Consider the following 20,724-nt stretch of genomic DNA (forward strand, 5'->3'; position numbering starts at 1 on the left):
AAGGATTGGAATGTACGAATGATGCGCAGTGCAATTGCTCACCACCCCCCGACCGACACCCAGCTAGTCCCCCAGCGGCGATTCCCCGCCCCCACTCCCCAGTTCCTATACCAGATGTGACGTCCCATGGTATGGAATACCCTGTTGGCCAGTTTGGGTCAGCTGCCCTGGCTGTGTCCTGTGCCAACTTCTTGTGCCCCTCCAGCTTTCTCGCTGGCTGGGGATGAGAAGCTGAAAAATCCTTGACATTAGTCTAAACACTACTAGCAGCAACTGAAAACATCGGTGTTATCAACATTCTTCTCATACTGAACCCAAAACATAGCACCGTACCAGCCACCAGGAAGACAGTTAACTCTATTCCAGCTGAAACTAGGACAGTATGTCATCAGAAAAAAGATAGCAAGTTCCTTTTCAGGAAGGATCTTGAACTTCACACATGTATGAAAATGCTTAGAGGTGAGAACACAGAAAATACACATTAGCTTACCCAGTCCAAAAATCAGATGTTTGAGACATTTTGGATCTCTCTCAGTTGCACACATAGAATTCAACATAAAACTAATAACAATTTAAAACAAAGCATTTTAAATCAAACTGTGACAGTTCAGTAGCTGATGACTACACAGCTCAACCATCTTTGCACTGATGGTGAGGTAGATGACTGGGGAAAGTAAACCTCACCAGCTGTGCCACACTGAAGTCAATTACCTTTCAAACTTCAGATACCTGTCTTGCTGAAGCAGTAAACAACCAGATGCTCATTCCTGTAATGTTATCAACAGTGACTTCAGTCTACAAGGCTTTTGGTTTAGAAAAAGAAAAGGTGAGGATGGGGAAGGAGATTTACAGAGACTGGGTGTGCCTCAACAAGTGTGAATTTAACAGTGCTCCTCATCAGGCAAATTAAACATTTTACAATACACTTTCCCCTTTAGGTGCTCTCCTCTTCTGTTACTAGGTGGAAACAATTTAGCAACGATCTCATTAACTGAGGATCAGGTTCCTCTGTGCTTCCTTCCTGCTCATTCCTTTTCCCCTCACACTTATATACACAACATGCAGCTGTGGTGCACAGTCAAGAATAAGGGCTTTAAAATATAAGAGCTAGGAATAGAAGTTCCACTCTGAATTGCTTCCAGCCCTAACACTTCTGAATTTAAGTCTACAATAATTTAGCTATAGCTGCAGGAACACTAAACATGATGAATTTATGTGTTCTTCATTATGTGAGCTGCTTCACTTTAAAAGGCTGAGAGCATGTCTGCTATTCCCCCTCCCGCTGAACTCATACAACCCCACACCCTCTGTTCCATTTACAGGTTATTTCCCAAAGTACCTTGGAGTACATGTTTAGCTGCACTGTCTTAAAACGTGTCTACATTACTGAGGTGCAGGGTAGGATTAACATTCAACTTCTGGAATAATTTGAAGGAGGAGGTCAACAGATTAAGTCCCCTTCCTCAAAGCAGCTTCTCTTAAAACTGGCATTATAGCAGCTTTTGCGCAGATGCACCTCAAATTTCATGCGCACACTATATATGTAAGTCTTGACATATGTATGTGTATACACACACACACAAAATAATCCACATTGTGCCTGGTACTATTCTGTTCCAGAGGAAGCAAAGGTAAAAGTGGAACAGAGGTGGGGGGAGAACGTTCCAACAGTTAAAACTTGGTTCTCTTGGATATATGTACATTTAACTCACAAACCAGAAGTTTCCACTGGAAACATAAAAACCAGAGCGCTCTGTAGTCTGTCAGTTCTCACATGAGCTGGGAGTCTCGGGGGCCTCTGTAGTAGCCATTGAACCTGACCTCCACCCAGGTAGGGTCATTTTAAATTTGACTCTTGGCACACACCCAAGAAGGGAAGACATTCAGAGGCAATTTGCTTTTGTCAGAGTTCTGCTTTGTTGTCATTTGGGGAAAATGCAACCTAAATAAAGAGGAAGATACAGAAGGCACCAAAACTTCCTTTTGTGTAAAGCAAATGTAGTAGATGTGCGAATGTCAGCAGTGGGAGGAGAAAGAGGAAATAAGAAGCTGGGGGAGCCATAGGAAGTGGAGGAAGATGATGGGGACAGGAAAAAAAGAGCATAGCAGGAAGAGGACCAGAGATAGAAAATGGACGACACCACCAGCAGCAAAGCAAGTACAAAATATCACACAGACCTATATTCTTCTTCCCTATGAATATCCTATGACCCGCTGGTCCTTGCAGCAGTGTACTTATTTCCCTATAGAAGACAGAACTGAAAAACACTCCCCCTCTCAAGATGTCTGGGACTGGTTTCTGTAATTCCCTCCTCTTGCCCCAGTTTGAGAGCTGGGTCTCTCGGAAGCAGCATACCACTCCAGTGGTCTACCTTCCAGTCCCTTTTATTGAGATCCGACAATCTCTGTGGATATGTGAATTTATCCTCTGCTGCCTGCTCTCCCCCTCTCTCTTTCATGTGTAGCCTACAGAGGGAGTTGAGATGCTGTAAGCAGACAGCAAGCTGGAGTGAAGAGCTAAGGACAGACGTGCTTCACTCTTCATTTCTGTCAGGGAAGAGACAGGATGATAAAATTCTTCCTGAAATGAATGGAGCAATTCACACCTCTCAGAGCTGTTGTTTCAAGCTACATTTATGTCTCAAGCCATATTCATCTCCATCTCGTATTGTCACTCAGCTCAGGACATCTGACTGTGATGAATAGGTCATTTCACACCTTTCTGAAAAGTCTTCTGTTTAAAGGTCAATTTCTTCTAAGTGCTCTATAATCCCCATGCTTATCTAACTGCCTTGAAATCTGGCACAGTTACTGCAGGTGGTGAGTAGAATTATTGATCTAAATCAGAGGTCATCTGAGTCAAGAATTCCCAAGATACATCCTTTTTTAAAAAAACAGTGTTCCTTAACATTGTCCAATTGTACCAATGTTTCCTTTGTGCACACATCTAGAATAAAACTGTGGCCAAAGAGTCTCAGTTGCTTAACATTTACCCTAGCAAATGAAAGGCATCAACTGTTTCCTTGGTATTCAGAGTTCAGATGTTTTTAAAAACTTCAGCTCCACACATGCAGCAAATTAAATGCTCCAGACTTCAGGGAGTTCCTGACCCTTTGAGTAGGTCTGAGCATCTCCTTCTATTCCTAAATAAAACCTGGGAAATCTTTTTCCTTAAGAGGAGGAGGTTAAGAATCCTTCTTCCTGCACTTACTAAGTGCTCAGAAGTTAGACGTGAATTGCATTTTGAAAATCAAGAAAAATAGGAAAAGAAAAGGTATGTCATACCTCTGGAAATAGTTCAAAAGAGATAGGAGGAAGGGGACGGGTTAGATAGGTCAATGGAAGCCTACTCTAGGCTCTGGTGGCACTCAGCTTAATAAGGTTATAACAGCATCAACAGCTTAGAAAAAAGTATGTACATATCTACCGTGCAACAGCAATGATATATGCAAACAACTGCAGAGCACCAAGTATCTGCCATACAAATGGTGCTTAAAGTACCAATGACTTAGTGAAACAGGAAGGCTGTATAAACTGAAAATGTCAGCAGAAGAGGTTGGGGGAAAGGGAAGGAAACACAAATATATGTTTCCTCTCATGTGCTTCTAGTCACCGTAATTACTGTTGAGATGCTGAGACATAGACCATATCTGTGAATCTTTTCACTGGCCTTATCAGCAGCAACACTCTCAAAGGATTCCACTCCTGGACCACAATTCCCATTTATGTTTCCAAGCTTGTACAAAAGAGAAGGAACATTTAGGAATGACCAGATTCCTACACATAGATGCAAATTTTTACCCGCTTTTTACTGCTCAGCCTGGCACACCAAACAAGTTTGCTGACTTCTTCCATTGCAACATCACTGGAAAAAAGCTGCTTTGCATCAAGTTGTACGCAACCTGCCTGGCACAGCATCAAAATGAGACACGGTTGAATGGCCTCACTAATTCCTTAAAGGACTTTCATGTTCCTTTTTGCCTTCCACCACACAAAGGAGGGGCTCATCTCAACAAAAGTGACTGTAGTAGAACCCATGTCAAGAAAATCACAACTCTGCCAAGCTGCTCCAGTTCATGTCTCCACAAATTTATTTTGAGGTGGATACCGGTGTACCTATAATGAGTGAATGGGAGGGTCTGCAGGTGTTTCTTTCCAACTAATGCACCTTAGGTTTATATTTTCCATGTGCTGGAAGCTGCAATACTATCAAGCAATCAGTGATTTAATTAAGGTATTTTCAGTGAAATTCTGCCATTACTATTTTGTCATTTCCCTTCATTTCTCAAGGGTTGACATTTTTCAGCACTAAGAAACTATTCATTTAATTCTCTAAATAACTTCAAAAATGAACCACATATAATTTTACAAACAACTGTGCATTAGGGAATAAAAGTTACCATGGAACATGTATGGAAACATACATTAGAATGCTAAATGTGTTTGTTATAGTCAGTGTTTTAAAACTGAATGCAAGATGAATTCACAGTAATATGATATAATAGAATACTATTGGAAACATCTACTCCAAAAGTATGTATACAGTCACATACTTGCATAGAAATTACACAGAAATTCAGCCTAAATGATGCTAATGAAACAGAACATAAACTCTGACAAAAAAAGACATAAAGCAGTAATTGAAAGAGCAATGAGGTAATCTGATGAACTAAACGCTACAGATATAAAAACAAATTAGAATTCTAGCAATTCATTCAAAGAACAACTGCTCCTTGAACTTTATCTTCTTATTCAGATACTGCCCATAAGAAAAAAAACCCTGCATTCAAAATTAACCACAAGCAACAAACTATTAAGTAATTGATCTGTGGATGGCAAAACATCACTCTCGTAAGGTACCAGAGTACATCAGATAAATGACATATTAAATGAAATGAACTCCAAGTAATAAGTCAACATGAACCAACTTTTATTAAGTGTCAAGAATGTAAAAGCTCAAAAGTAGGTCAAAAGATAACTTTTGCCTTTCAAGGGCTTAAAACTTATAGGAAGAGTGGGTTCATCTGTGCTATCACAATACATTTGTTATACAAAGGCAAGTAAAAGATGAGTTCCAAAAGTTCATCATGAAGAGTCGTACCATAATTATTTGAAAATGCAAAGTCACCTGATACTTCAGTATTTCATCAGGGGCAGGACACCTGAAAAGGGACAGGTAAGACAGAGACAAAAGTGCACCTGCAACAGGAATACGCAAAGTCACTCCCTCTACAGCCTTTAATGTAAGGTGATTCTGCTTCTCAATATCCAAAAAATGTGTGGGGTTGAGAGGAAGGGGAGGGGTGTGCTACTGAAACTCTTTTCTCAGATAGAATGAAAAGGGGGGCATCTGACTTAACGCTCCTAAAAAAACAAAAAAAATTGCCTGAATGATAATTGTTACACATTTGTTGACAAAGACTCATACAGGCCAAGTGTCAAAACAATAGTGTGAGTTTTCTTGAATCATTGACAACAGTAGCTATACTGCCTCTTCTGCTTGTCCCTCAAAGTATGAAGTGTTGCTGAAACCACCTTTGGGTAGCTTTAGACAGATTAGGTTTTTTCTTGTTATATAAATGTATCATCCTTTCCATTAAACAGAAGAGCACTCCACAGAAATACGGCCTTCTCAAACAGAATGAGGAAGATAACTAAGCTATTTTAATCTCTCAAATAAAAGGTTCCTGAGCTTCCTCTTAAATAATTTTTAATTAAAGTATTTAATAGGATTATTCCCACATAGAACACTAAGCATATATCCTTTTGATTTCAAAAGGATTGACCCAGGGAGAATTTGGGGCACAGAGTACCACAATACAGAACCAGTAGTGAGGGAGTAGCATCAAGTGGAACTCCCTTTAGATACAGCAACTCTCAGTGAAAACTTTAAAATCCCAGTCATAGCAAAAGCAAATGGTGCTCCAAGCATTTTATTTCCAGGAGTTACATTCATCCAGGAAAGCAGAAAGCACTGGTTGTTTCGCTAAAATTCAAGTTAATGGTTAAAAATAAGTTAAAATGGTTTCTGAAAACTTAAATCTATGGTCTGGCTTCTTGCTAGTCCACACTATAGTTTGTGTGCAAAAGGCAGTATATTTAACATCAGTAAGTGTTCTCAATGCCCTTTTTAAAAAATAAAGTATCTCAAAAGAGTAAAGTAAAATTTTCACATGATGAGAGTTTCTTATACATGACTATTTGCATTAACAGATTAAATGTCATTTCTTCCCTTTTAATTAACTTACCGGGTTGACAATATGTCAATAAGTTCTTTTCTGTTCTGGACTCTGAGTGTATTAGTTCTGTATCTGGAATCCTTACTAACTTCAGGCAAATTCAGGATCTAAGTAAAAATAAAGGTGAGTAAGAAATGTGCTTGGCAGAAGATATTTATATAGCTAAGGAAATTCATTACTGATTTTAGATAGCTTTCCAAAAATCCTTACTTCTCATTAATCTTTTAATATAGAGTAGTAAATTAAGAAAAGATAATGCCTCCTGGTTAATGTTACATAACAAGTACAGAAAAAGACATAAATTAAACTGAAGATCCAAATCTTAGTTGATAGCTTTCACCATTAGCCAGGAGAAATTCTTATTGTAGAACACTAAAAAGTTTGTAAGTTATTACTGTGAGGTTGGAGAGATCTGTGGGATTATCCTGCACTAAGTTATATGTCACAGAATAAGAAATATGACTGTACTTCATATGCTAGACTGAGAAAAGCTAGGACAATGTCTAAGAATATTTCTTTCCACTTCAGTAATTTCTGTCAAAAAGGCAAAAAAAGTGAAAAGATGTTTTTCTATTGAAATGTCATAGTTTTTCTTTATGATTTCTTCCAAAATAATTAATAAAGAAAATAGGTGGTATAACCTCTAAGAAAGGAGAAATATATCTTCTATATGTAACTCCCACCTGGCACATTAGAAATTTAACCATCATGCAAACACAATATGTATTATACTATAAAGGGAATTAAATGTGGAGAATGAGACTTAGAATTTTGTAGAGGCATTTATGAGACAGAGTAGCTGTGTGGACAATTGATAATTACTATATATCTATTCATGCCACAATGCATTTATATAGGACATAAATAAACAGAATGAATTGTACTTTCCAAGTCTAATAAAAAATATCCCAATAACATCAGCTACAAAGGAAGGCAGAATAGAAGTTTACAAAGAAAGAGACTGTCACGTATTCTTCATGTATTTTTACTCACTAACACACACTTAAGATCAATTTTTCTTATGATGAGTCTTATAATCATTCTAAACATGCTACATTTTTTTACAGGGCCATTTCCAAGATGGGTTACAAAAAACCAGTACTGGCTCAAAGCTGATGTCCCTATAGCCCATCATCCTATCTCTGCCTGTGGCTGAGTGCAGATGCTTAGGAAGAGCTTAAGAACGGGGCCAGTCCTTAATACTCATCCAAACTCCAGCCATCTTTAGATTAGGGCATTTCTGAGTTGGAGCTGTTTTGTATGTATTTAGCAATCCTCAGTGGATGTTTGCTTTATTAATATGTTCAGTTGCTCCTTGAATCCATATGCCTATGTACTACCACATGTGATACATAGATTGGTGTCAATCTCTCTGATATTTGCCTCAAACCTAAAACTCTACTAATTTCTCTGAGACTGGTTCAGACCAAGGCCACTACCATTTAATTACTCCTCACTTTGCTGGAGTGAATAAGGATATGGCTTCCCTTCCAAGTGAATAGCTGTTGATGACATAAAACAATCAGCAAAACAGATAATCTTTCAACAGATATTTGGAGATATTCAAAACAGTCACCTTTGACATGGTTGTCACCTAGAGTGACAGAACTAAGCATGGAAACCAAGGTATCAGTAAGTTATGTTAGAACAATGACCATATTACATAACTTTTCTGCAGATTTTTATCTGCAAGGTAACATAAAACATCAATCTAGCATCTTCCATCAACACTTAATTCACAGCATATTTTCTTTTCCTTCTATTTTTACACAATCCACTTTATGAAAATCACAACATACCATAATTTAGCTTTAGAAAATGTTCTTTTCCCACCTGAAAGTTTAACAATAATCTTGGTACCCCCCTTAAAATTATCTCTTCTTTTTAATACTGCCGTTTTGGAGTTACAAATCACTGCTTCAGAGAAAAAAATCATGCAAGGTTGTTCAAAGTAAATGATAGTGAATACTGATTTATGAGAGCTTAAAAAAAAACCACAAAAAATTAATCAGAAACCTACAGTTCCATTTGATGAGTTATATGAAAAATGATCATATGGAGTTGCTCACTCTACTGTTTTAATTAATGTTACTGACTTCAGCTTTAACTTAATGTCCATCTGTTGTAAAGCTGCATTTCTATATATGTTCTTCTCAATATTTTTGTGACTAACAAATGCACATTTGAGAAGTTATTCACTAGTGTGCCATTCATCTTTCTGCATCGTGCTGTTATTTTCTTTATTTCACTGTGACCACTTGGAATAAAATTGCTGTTCTCTGTTTCTAGGCCTCCTTCAAGCTCAAAGATGCACATTCAGAGTTTACGCTCTCTGCATTTTGTCCTCCCAACACTAGCAAACCTGTTTGTACTCTCCTTTGCTGCACAGAAAAGCTCAGTCTTTCAAAGACTCTCGCTCAGTATTCCTATTTAGACCAAAGCAGCCACACGTTAGGATGTGCTTTTCTAGCACTTGACCACTACGTACTTCAGCCAGCAGTGTTACAAAGTTTTTTCTGCAGTTATCCAAGTCCCCAAACAAGCTACAGTTAATTGTCATTGATTTTGAAAACATCACAGTGAATTATTCCAGTTTTTTCTTTCTGCTTGCCTGAAAAGATATGGTTGAAGCAGAATGTTTGCAATTGTTTACAGCTTGAGCCAGCTGTTACATCTCTAGAGTATGTGTCTTCAGGGCAACAGCTTCCATACAGCCTGTATTTTTAGCACCAACTCGTCTCAGAAAGGTTCTCTAATAGCAATTCCAGTGTTTGAATTAGTGGCCTCTACATTTACTAAAGGTTCACTAGGGTGTTGCAGGCCTTCCTGTAATAAAGTCCTCTTCCTTTATTGGCTCTCCCCTTCATGGTGTTTTAAATTCCAAATCACCTTCAACTTAGCACAGAGTATAACTCTAACAGGTTTCACAGCATTCCGCAGACTTCTGCATCACTCCATTTCTGGGCAACGTAACAGCCCAAATACATACCTACAATAACTCAATAAGGGTAAAATGACTGCTCTTTTTAAAAACAAATACGATAACTGGTTTATAGAAAAATCTAACCATTACCCAAAACTTGAACTATTTTTTCTGGGTTTTTAATCCCTTTGATATGAGAGCAATCATCATTTTCCATGTTCTGTAACTCCCACTTTCAATTCTAGAAATACCAGAACACGTTTATAAGGATGAAACAAAAAAAATCAGCCTGCAGACTAGGGCTAATATTCATCTCACTTAATTTTAGTCCTACAGATTCTGAGGTAACACAAATCGTAGAAACATTGCCTCACCTTCTGGGGTACCATTCACTCCTTACTGATTACAGAGGGAGTACATAGCACAAAGTCACACCATAAGTCCCTCAACTGCACCCTGAAGTGAGGTGAATGCATGGTCTGAATTTTTAGTGCCTTCTAACTCACACCATGGTGTCAGAACCTCCTGAGCCAGATCTTCAGCTCTGCCTCACTCAAGGGTGGCAGGATGACCAGTGTTTGGTATGTAATTCTTCACTTCAGGTGACAAAACACCAAGAAGACATTCACAGCTATGTCCTGGGACTTTCTGGAAAGATTTCCTTTATAAGACAATGAGTCTTTGATAAAACTGAGTTGTGGTAGGTAGACACTTATGCAGTCATTAGTCTTCATTCATTAAGATAATGAGCACACTGTAGTGGTTAGACACCTGTATGAAGAAAACCCACTCAGCAAACTTTGAAGAGGTTAACTTGTTACTTACTGAGCGAGCCAATTCAAGTAAGCAAAAGAGACCCCATCCAGATAGCAAGGTGGGGATATGTACCCCAAACTGTACTACGAGAGAATCACAATGGCACTGTCTTCTTATACATATTCCAGTTATTAGCTGTCAACATCCATGGAAATGTGAGATGTCTGACATGAAGAAATGGAGGAACATAATGCTCAATCTCCTGAGTGTGATTAATTTAGGTTAAATATCCAATTTCCCAGAGAAAAACCACAGTGGCAGGAATAAGGTAGAACTCTCATTTTTAAAAATTCTGTCTAATGCTATATGGAAAACTCCTTACATATTACTGGGGTCTTTTGTTTGGAACGCTGCTACACTTTATTTAGAACACTTTTTTCCCTACAACCACTCCTTCTCTTTTAAAATGTATTCACTGTACAGGGAAAAGCAATTCCAGGTATTAAAACAACAGGAAAAGAGTATGTGAAAAATCCAAAACTATTTTACAACTTTCCAAGCTACTCTCTGTGAAAACAGAATTGTCAATGTCGTGTTCCTTCAGTTCAAATACCAGATTTTGAACGCAGCAGTCCTGTTTGAAGATTTGTTCTTCAAAATCGTATCTCTGCACCACTCCAAAGTCAGCCCACAGTCCTGTAATATTTCTATTCTAAGTAGTCCACAAGTTTCTCTGTGAGCACAGACCAGCACATACTAGCGTTCAAAAAGACTACGCACTCGGCTACTGATTGAAGTGGCACAAGAACCATCCATCCCCTAGCTTTACTTCATTAATAGCTGTGCCTACCGTATATTTTATGGAGAAACAGTGACACAGTTCTTCCTGAAAAAGGCACCAGTGTGACTTCCGTGACATTCACCATTCCAGAACTGGAAGGTTGTTAGCTTGTTCATTTTTTAGCTAATTAGCTGTGCAGCTGCACAGACTTCAGAAGGGATTCAGCACCCACAAGTTTCGGAATTAGGGTGTTCTGAATACAGAGGCAAAGCACAGAACCCGTATCAGTCCCCTAAACTACCAACCAAAACCCCAAGGTCAGAATTTATACTCGCTACTTATTTTCACATTAAAACGGAATTAAGAAGCAATCGGTAATTATTTACTTAGTCAGAATGGAAACTATTACACATTTCTGTACTGTCGCCTAACACACCATTACCTTACACACAGTGACAAACTGTTGATCATTTCCAGCTCCCACCACGATGTAGCCATCCTTGGTCTTAAAAGCCTGGAAGAACAAAGATAAATGATAAACTGTAACTAAACTATAAAATATTAGCACATCTTTTAAGTGAACTTTATAAATAACGTTCAAATGACTTCCTTAAACATTTCCATTCAGACCCAATCTCTAGTTCTACAGAAGTGGCTCAAAGTCATCCACAAGGATGGATGCGGCCCTACTGATTTTTCTTGAGTTTTTCTAGAGTTGAGAGGTTACCTTGGTTAATAGTTTATTTGCTGAAAATGTGCCTTGAGGCATCCTGAAATTTGCAAATGTGTCCCACACTTACAGGGACTGAGAAGGATTTACCAGGATAACACTTACTTGCCAGGAGTTATTTATTCAGCTTCGCTCTTAGCCTGACTGAGAGCAGACAGCTGCACTGAGGTGTCACAGACCCTGACCAAATATGCCAAAAAAAATAACTGCCAAATAGCAATGACAAGTTAGGAACTCTCATGGGGATGAAAGGGATAGACTGCATCTTTCCAGCTCTTCAGCTGGAGATTAAGCTATCTCTCTGGTCAGTGGTCTCAAGACTGAGCTCCTGGAGAAAATGGGACTTCTCTTCCAGCTTTGAAGATTCATTACAGTGGCCTTACTGCCACATTTCATGGTGAACAGAGCATTTAACTGGGTACAACATAACAGCTTTCATTTCAGTCTAAATCATCTCTACTTAGATTTTCACTAGAAAAAAGAAAATCTGTAATTGGCAACATCCTCGATTTTTACCACTGTGTCATGGCATCTTCTAAAATTGGATAACACAAACAGATTCCTCTTTCCTCCACGCCTCTCCCTTACAAGGGTGTATAACTGCAGTTTCAGTCATATGTGTTACAACCACAATTTTCACAAGCATTTGGGAAAAATCCTTTCACTATTAATTTGACTATAGTGCAAAAGGCCAGCACAGGCTGGTGCACTAACAGTGATGAGGCCTTGCGCTACTTTCTTGCAGAGAGCAAAACTCACGTTCTATTCTTGTTTTGGGTTTGTGTGGCGCGTTTTTTTGGTAGCAGGGGAGGGGCCGCAGGGGTGGCTCCTGTGAGAAGCTGCTAGAAGCTTCCCCGGCTCCAAGTCGGACCGGCCTCTGGCCCAGGCCGACCCCATCAGTGACAGTGGTAGCGCCTCTGGGAGAACAGATTTAAGGGGAACCGGCAGTGGGTAGTGGGATTGGAATGTGAGAGCAGCCCCTCTGCAGACACCAAGGTCAGTGAGGAAGGAGGGGGAGGAGGTGTGCTGGAGGAGGTTGATGCCCCTGCAGCCCGTGGTGAGACGGCGGGCTGTCCCCTGCAGCCCACAGAGGGGAGCAGGGGAGCGGAGGCCCCCGAAGATGGCCGTGACTCCATGGGAAAGCCCGCGCTGGAGCAGTCTGTGACTGAAGATCGGCCGGAGGCAAGGACCCAGGGAAGTTTGTGAGGAACTGCAGCCCGTGGAAAGGACTCACGTTGGAGATGTTCGTGAAGGACTGTTTCCCGCGGGAGGGACCCCACGGTAGAGCAGGGGACGGGTGAGGAGTCCTCCCCCTGAGGAGGAAGGAGCGGCAGAGACAAGGTGGGATGAGCTGACCCCAACCCCCGTCCCCTGTTCCCCTGCGCTGCTGCAGGGGACGAGACAGAGAAAACCGGGAGTGGAGTTGAGCCTGGTAAGGAGGGAAGGGTGGGGGAAAGGTGTTCTAAGGTTTGGTTTTGCTTCCTAATATCCTTGTTTTGATTTGATTGGTAGTAAATCAAATTGATTTTGTTTCTTCCCCAAGTTGAGCCTGTCTTTTGCCTGTGACCATAAGTGGGGAGTGATCCCTCCCAGTCCTTGTCTCGACCCAAGAGCCTGCCTTTATATTTTCTCCTCATCTCACCATGGGTGGGGCAGGGAGGAGCGAGCAAGTGGGTGCGTGGTGCTTTGTTACCGGCTGGGCTGAAACCGTGACAGTTCTCAGAAGTCAATTTTTTTTATGAGCTATCATGTCCTGATCTACAGGTGAGTGCTTACTATAAATTTTAGTAAAATAACACTGTGGGAACATTTTAATAATAAAAAGTGTTCTCAAGCCACTGTGGCTTACTCTTCTTCACGAACAGGAATATGCTATTCCAACTGGCAATCTTGCATACAGATACAACTACATCCACACTAAGACTCTTTCACCATCTGGTATACTCAAAGCTTCAAAACTATATGTGGAAAATTATGTCCACTGAAATGCAAGTAACTGCACATCACCATTATGGTATCACTTGTTTGCTCTTGCTATGTTTCATTTCCTGGTAAATAGTATTGGTCAGTGATAAAGTTTAGCAATTTATTTTTCGCACATTTAATTAAGCACTTCAGTCTAAGATGCTTAGCAAGCAAAGATGAAATTCAGCAAACATTTAGTCCCAAGCATGCAAAAAAATTCCCGCTGACTTGGCCCAAATACAGTAAAAGTCTAGAAGCATGCATAATATAAAAGGTACTGCATACTCACGCTGAGGAAAGCAATGAGCACAGAAAAAATTGGGGAAAAGAATACAGAAAATAAAGTTGTATATGAATGCATAAACATTTTTTAGATGTATCTCTTCATGCAGATTTCTGTCTAAAACAATTGTGACAAAGCCTGGTCTAAGAATATGTAAGACACTTCCCCCCTGCAAATAAATGGCTTTTAGTAGGAATAGTTATGAACTAAAACTGTCAGTATAAATTTACTACCGTTAGTTACAGGCAAGATCTGTTTTCTGAACACCTTGCCCAAATCCTGACCTGTCTTTGCTGATGCTCAGAATTCTAAAACCAGCCACACACATTTCACACAAATTATGGGTTAAACACTACATGTATCTGTGTGCATGTGTAACACAACGTAGTTTTTATTGGTGTGACCACCTACTACTAAACACAAATTAGAAATTCTTTTACACATTCTTTTAAACTTCTAGTCTGGATGCCTGTTACAGATTGAAAAGCCTACAATATGTTGTATGTACTTATATACAGATCCTCTTCCTCTGCACTCCAAAATATATTTAAATTGGTAGTATGGGCAAATCTTAAAGAGTTAACTATTTATCAGCAACTTCTTTTGAGACTCACATCTCTGTAAGATGACTGCAATCGCACAGTAGCTGCATACCACTAGGAAACACGCATCTGCACCCGTGTGCTGCCTCTACAGCAGCGGAAGTCACTCTAAATTTAAGGGCCTGGTTATTAGCATGTGTGCTTCAGTTGCTTTGCGGAATGTGTGGGAAAACTGATTATTCTTAATTGCATTGTACGTCTAAAAAGCTAAAACAACAATCATGTCATCCTTACACAACAAAAATGGTATCATAATAAATGCAGCAATGTCTTTTTCCATGAAGCTTAACTCAAATGTCTTCGGCTGCTATTTTAAGCTTCCTGTTACAAAACAGCTGATTATTTGCCAGTCATTGCTGCTGATAAAGCAGAAACTTCCAAATGTTATTAGCACAATATTGATGCCAACATTTAAGGGTGATAACAATGGTTTTATTCATCACCCATAAATGTACGCACACTACAGGTTACCACAGGTTACTGTCTGGTCACAGAAAGCTTCACAACCTTATTATACAAAGGAGAGTAAGGGCAAAGTGCAGACAGATTTTAATGAGATTTTGTTTTGATAAACTGCTGTCCATCACATCGAATCATTTCACATTAGCACAATAAAAGGCACTACACACACAAGGCAAAAGTCTTTTTCCCTTCCCCTTTTTCTGAAGAATGAGGCCTTCTGATAAGGTTCTTGAGAGCACGAGCATGATTTAACCTGCTACTCCCATGTGGTATTCTGAGCAACAGCACATCACTCCATGAAGACAAGAAACCTTTGCTCACCTTGAGTACTGTGTTCAGTTTTGGGCCCCTCACTACAGGAAAGACATTGAGGTGCTGGAGCGTGTCCAAAGAAGAGCAACAAACCTGGTGAGGGGCCTGGAGCACGAGTCTTACGAGGAGCGGCTGAGGGAACTGGGGTTGTTTAACCTGGAGAAAAGGAGGCTGAGGGGAGACCTCATAGCTCTCTGCAACTACCTGAAAGGAGGCTGTAGTGAGGTGGGTGCTGGTCTCTTCTGTCAGGTGCCTGGAGACAGGATAAGAGGAAATAGCCTCAAGTTGCAGCACGGGAGGTTAGGTTGGATATTAGGAAAAACTTCTTTATTGAAAGGGTTGTGAGGTATTGGAACAGGCTGCCCAGGGAAGCGGTTGAGTCACCATCCCTGGAGGTATTCAAAAAGCGGGTAGACAAGGCACTTCAGGACATGGTTTAGCGGGTATGGTTGACAGCTGGACTAGATAATCTTAAAGGTCTTTTCCAACCTAAATGATTCTATGATTCTATAAATAAAAAGGAGACAAAAAAATTAGTCCACATCTTATTCATGGAAAAGGCAGAGACAGACTGCAAGCATCCAAAGGTGTAGCTTTTCAGTATGGTGTGAAAATGCGTTCAGGTTTCTAAGAAGACAATCTGTAAATTCACATTGAATGATATATAGTACATGACATTAACATATGCATGTTCAAAGCCAGATCTCAAGGTCCAGTGTGCATGCGTCAATACCTCACACTGACTAATGGATGTTACAGGACCTCAGTAAGACTCCGCACTTTTCCAAACTTGATCCTAGAGCACTGCGTATACCTGAGATAGTCTGTGTACTGAAACATTTTAACCTCCCTAAACACATTGAATATAATATAAATTCTATCCACCTTCAGAAATGTCCTAAATGGTTTACAAGTATTGTCCAAAAATGTTATACAGACTGTACAATAAAGATGAAGGCCAAACTTAACCTTAGCTTATTATCAGAGCAGACAAAGACTTGCTAAGATAATGTGAGGCCAGACTAGCCAGCCTTTGCACTGTCCTAAGTCAATACTCTTTCAAAATCTGCCAGCTTTGATGGTGTTAACGAAAGACCATCAATCTCTTATATTTATTGCCTGCTTTATGAATTTTAAGCCTATATATGCTATGCCAATCATCAATCATACATAAATATCTTTGCATATGTTTCACTATGCATGTTGATTCCACAAACAAAACTTTAAAATGTAAGGGACCAATTAAAAGATATGCCAATTCCAATAAAATGATCAAAAGTCCAGGTCAGTTTTCAGTATTTGAATCCAAAACACAGAAATGAAAACAACCTGAACATCTGCTGCTACATATGGTGATGCTTTATTCCACCAGGTATTTATACACATTCGTAAGAGCTCCTCGAGCCTCTTCTCCATTCCTTCAGGATAAACAGTCCTAGCTCTCTCAGCCTCTCCTCATATGAAAGATACTCCAAGCCCTTAATTATTTTCATGGCCCTTCACTGGACCTGCTCCAATATGAACACGTCCTTGTCCTACAAACCCCATAAGTGGACCCAATTGTGGACCCATAACTGGATCCACTGGTTACTCGTCCTCACCAGTGCAGAGCAGAGGGGGAGGATCACCTCCCTCAACTACTGGCAATGCTCCTCCTAATACAGACCAGGATGCTCTCTTCATCACAGGGGCACACTGCTGGCTCATGTTCCATTTTTTGTCCACCAGGACCTCCGGGTCCTTTTCTGCAAGCTCCTTTCCAGCCAGTCAGCCCCCAGTCTGTACTGATGCAGGAGGTTATTCCCTACCATGTGCAGGACTTCGTATTTCCCTTTGTTGAATGTCATTAGGTTCCTGTTAAGCCATTTCTCCAGCCTGTCAAGGTCCCTCTAAATGGCAGCACAACCACCTGGTGTATCAGCCACTCTTCCCAGTTTTGTATATTCTGCAAACTTGCTGAGGGTGCGCTCTGTCCATCATCCAGGTCACTAATGACCATGTTAAACAGTACTGGCCCAGCATACCCCTGGGGATGCCACTAGCAATTGGCCTCCAGCTGGACTTCATGCCACTATTCACAACCCTTTGAGCATGACAACTCAGCCAGTTTTCATTCCACCTCAGAAATCTAAATCAGCACTGTTGAGGGAGGGCAGAGTGAGGACACTTCATGGTCTAGTCTCAAAAGCTATTGGCAGATAAATCCAACACATGCTGAAATACAGCCTCCAGCCATCACAATTATTAGGCAGCTTCCCAGTGCCACAAGGACTGTCAAGGTCAAATGCAAAGGATCTAAGTGCCACCCAGGCAGAAACTAGATGTTACTTCCTCAGAGACTTCTCAGGAAAAAGAATTTGGAGGCCAAACAATACTTGGAGAGACCAACAGAACAGAGCATTGGGTTTTTTTAAATTGGAGGATTATTCCATATCTAGGAGAGCTTAATAGCTTTAATTATCTGAACAAGCTACTGATTATTTCCATTACCAGTTACCGTATTGGTCCCTTTACTGATAATGGCAGTCAATGGTCAAAATATTTGAAAGCTTCCAGGCCTCCCCTTGGAGGAAGATTTGCACTACATCAGGTATGGTAAAAGGGATGTATTACTCATCTTTATGAGTTTTCTTATCTGATGTTGGGACTTGTAAAGATACTTACAATCCCTTTTCACTGGCAACAGCTGATGTTAGATACCCTCAGATTCAAAGTATCTTGCAAGACAGCACTGCCTTTTGATTCATAAAGTTGAGTAGTGGCATCTCTAAAAGCATCCAATGATGGATCATGAGGGGAACAGCTGAGGGCTTGTGGATAGTCACTATGTATTGGTGAGTTCTGGAGCAGGGCTTAAAGGGTAGTAACTTTTGAATGCCTTCTAACTGCTTTTGGTTTTACAGAGCAACAGGCTGATTGGTCCAACTGGCGTCGTGAAGCAGCTTGCTTTGATTTTGGAAAGACGCCATCCTTTTATAAAGGCTAGATACAGTATTTCTGTAAGGTAGGTGTTGGTCAACACAACAGGGAGCGCTCTCAGGTGGCATTAAGAGAGAGCACTCCTCTGAGCTCCTTCCCAAGGTTGGCATAGGAGCAAGCAGCTTTGTATGAAGGCTGAACAAATCTTTGGGACCAGGTGTGGACAGTTCAGAACAAAGACACCTACTTGAGAAGTCTGTAAGCGTAAAACCAGAAAACGCTACACAAGTTTTTTCAAACAAAGCTTTGAAATATATCACCAACATTTTTTAAAAAGAGATTAATTTTCATATGCCACTCCTTCCTCTCCCTTCCATCTTCCCATTTACAGCAGTCTCTTCACTCACTCACAGAATTGGCAAATAATTACTCAGTAAAACACTATGTGACCATACATACGTCTCTGTTTAGGTGCTTGAATTATTCCCCTGGTATTAACGGGTGTGGTCAAAGAGAAAAGCTGGTTTCTTACAGGCTTGGAACCACAGAAAAACTGCAATGTTACTTTTAATTTACTGCTTAATTTGTCTTCGGTTACACTTTGAAGTTTCCAGTGTGATATTTGATTCAATGCAAAGGTCGCTTAAGGACAAGCATTCTCTAGTCTTAATGTAGATTCAAGGCTGCAATTAAGAAGGTGATGTATTCAGGATTCCACTAACCTGTACACAGGCTCTCTTCTCCTGCACCAAATGTATCTACAGCACATGTTGATTTTTTTTCCTCTCTCTGACCCTATCAAACTCTGGTTCCCAAATACATTGAAGAGTAGGAGGTCCTCAGTTTTTCTTCAGATCCAGAACAGTTACATTCCTTCCGGATGCGATAAACTTGGCACATCATTTCTCTACCTTTACACATTGGTTTGAATAAAATGTCAGCTGTGCCACAGAACCATGGAGTGGCCACATTCTTTTTTCGTTCAAGGGAAGGGCACAATCCTTTCATAACAACTTAGTATTTAATTACTGTAACAAATGGGAACAAGACCAAGAAGTTTGGTCAGCGGCAGTTCTGAGCAATACATATAAATCATAAAGACCACACACTTTGAAACTATTTGCCTACTTTGCACTCTCTTCCAGTGAAAGCAAACAGTAAAAATAAAAAATGTAAATTTCATGGACTGGATTAACGTATGCTAAATGCTCTCACTGAGCAAACTGAAGAGCAGCATTCCACACAGTTTTCCTTTTTCCCTCTGGTCTTCTCAATCCGCACTACTTGTCCCTCTCTTCACTGCCATGTTGCAGGACGTACTATCCTGCAACTTCACAGCTATCACAGTCTACCAGACAGATCAGTATTAAGAATATCTGCAATAATTCTCTTGCAGAGAAAAGAAGTTTGACTGGATGCCATGAGCTTGTGGGAAAGGTGTTTATGGTAAGACTGGGAATGATCACTTTGGTCTCTGAGATGAGGCAGAACACTGGCACTGATGTCAAGGAAAGCACACCAAAGACTACCAACCAAGGAGATCATTCATTTCTACAGAACCCATGATCCATCAGACAATTTTTCTGATCAACCTTCAAGTTCCATATAAGTGTGAGCACAGAAAAAATGACTTTGCCTAACTGATCCAGGAGGAAAGCAGATGAGAGCCATTAAATGTGCTCTGAATGCACCTTACTGAAAGAGGCAGCAAAGTTAACACAAAATCACAGCATCAGACAGGGTTATCTACATTTGGCATTACAGTGTATTACTCTGAACACTCACTCGGGAAGCAGGACAACCTAGTTGTGCTCTCCAGACCGTGTCAAGTTTTCATCCAGTTGCTGCCTAATGTGAGAAGTATAAACTGCTGGGAACAGACTGCAACTGAGGCGTCTCCAATCCCAGCTCAGTGTCCTAAGAAATAGGTTGGAGACAGGATCCCTCTCTCACTCTTCTTCTGGTCATATGATATTTGCACTGTTCATTTCCCAATTGACTGGATGCAATAAATAGATTTGTAATCTAAAAGTATCAGTTGGGCATGCTATTTACCAAAAAGACTTTTATAGCTTTTATTTCATATTCAATAGTGCAATGGATGTTAACTTTGGATTGCATACCCTTATTTTTAGAGATGAGACTTTTCTCCTGATCATCTGAAAGAACATATGCTGCATGGAAATGAAACCATTTTCTTAATTTTCTAATGAGAATGCAATATACATGTAGCCTTACCACCCAAAAAGCCATTTAAAAACTCCTGGAAAAGCAGTGAACAACTTTAAAGCGGGAAACTTGTCACTTTCCCAGATTTCTAAAATTTTAAATACCTAAACTATACATCAATTAAAAATAAATTCTCTGGTATTGTAAACTGGCATTAAAACTGTTCCTTGCTGTTGAAAAATAAAGTATCAGGCACAGAATCACATTCTCCATTGCCACATTAGTTTTCCATTCGTTTTTCAACAATGAAATTACACACACACAGACACGCACACACAAAATAAATAAACTTTAATCACAGTATCACACTGGAGCCAGTGTAATTAATGTTGTGTCAGCATTTCCATTTAAGCCACCATTTTCAAGAGGTTTATAGCACAGCCATAAAAATTCAGTTAGGTTGAAATTAAGCAAACAAGGTCTTATACAGCAAGAAACATTTAAGTATATATACAGACAGCAGCCAGTTACTACTTATATGGGAATTAAAATAGACGCTTACTGATTTTAAAGGGCACTGCAG

The 20,724-nt window shown here is 40.0% G+C and overlaps 1 protein-coding gene across 2 annotated transcripts in view; it reads right to left on the bottom strand.

The window, feature by feature from the left end:
* The window catches only part of SUGCT (succinyl-CoA:glutarate-CoA transferase), a 339,554-nt gene that overhangs the window by 198,256 nt on the left and 120,574 nt on the right, over positions 1-20,724 (bottom strand). For both annotated transcript variants that reach the window (XM_041122640.1, XM_030009379.2), the window contains 2 exons: positions 11,142-11,213; positions 6,249-6,346 (listed from right to left, as the gene is read on the bottom strand). In XM_041122640.1, coding sequence (XP_040978574.1) covers positions 6,249-6,346; positions 11,142-11,213 — 170 coding nt within the window. The remainder of the gene's footprint in view (positions 1-6,248; positions 6,347-11,141; positions 11,214-20,724) is intronic.

This window comes from Aquila chrysaetos, chromosome 3, assembly GCF_900496995.4.
Source record: "Aquila chrysaetos chrysaetos chromosome 3, bAquChr1.4, whole genome shotgun sequence".
Classification (NCBI taxonomy): Eukaryota; Metazoa; Chordata; class Aves; order Accipitriformes; family Accipitridae; genus Aquila; species Aquila chrysaetos.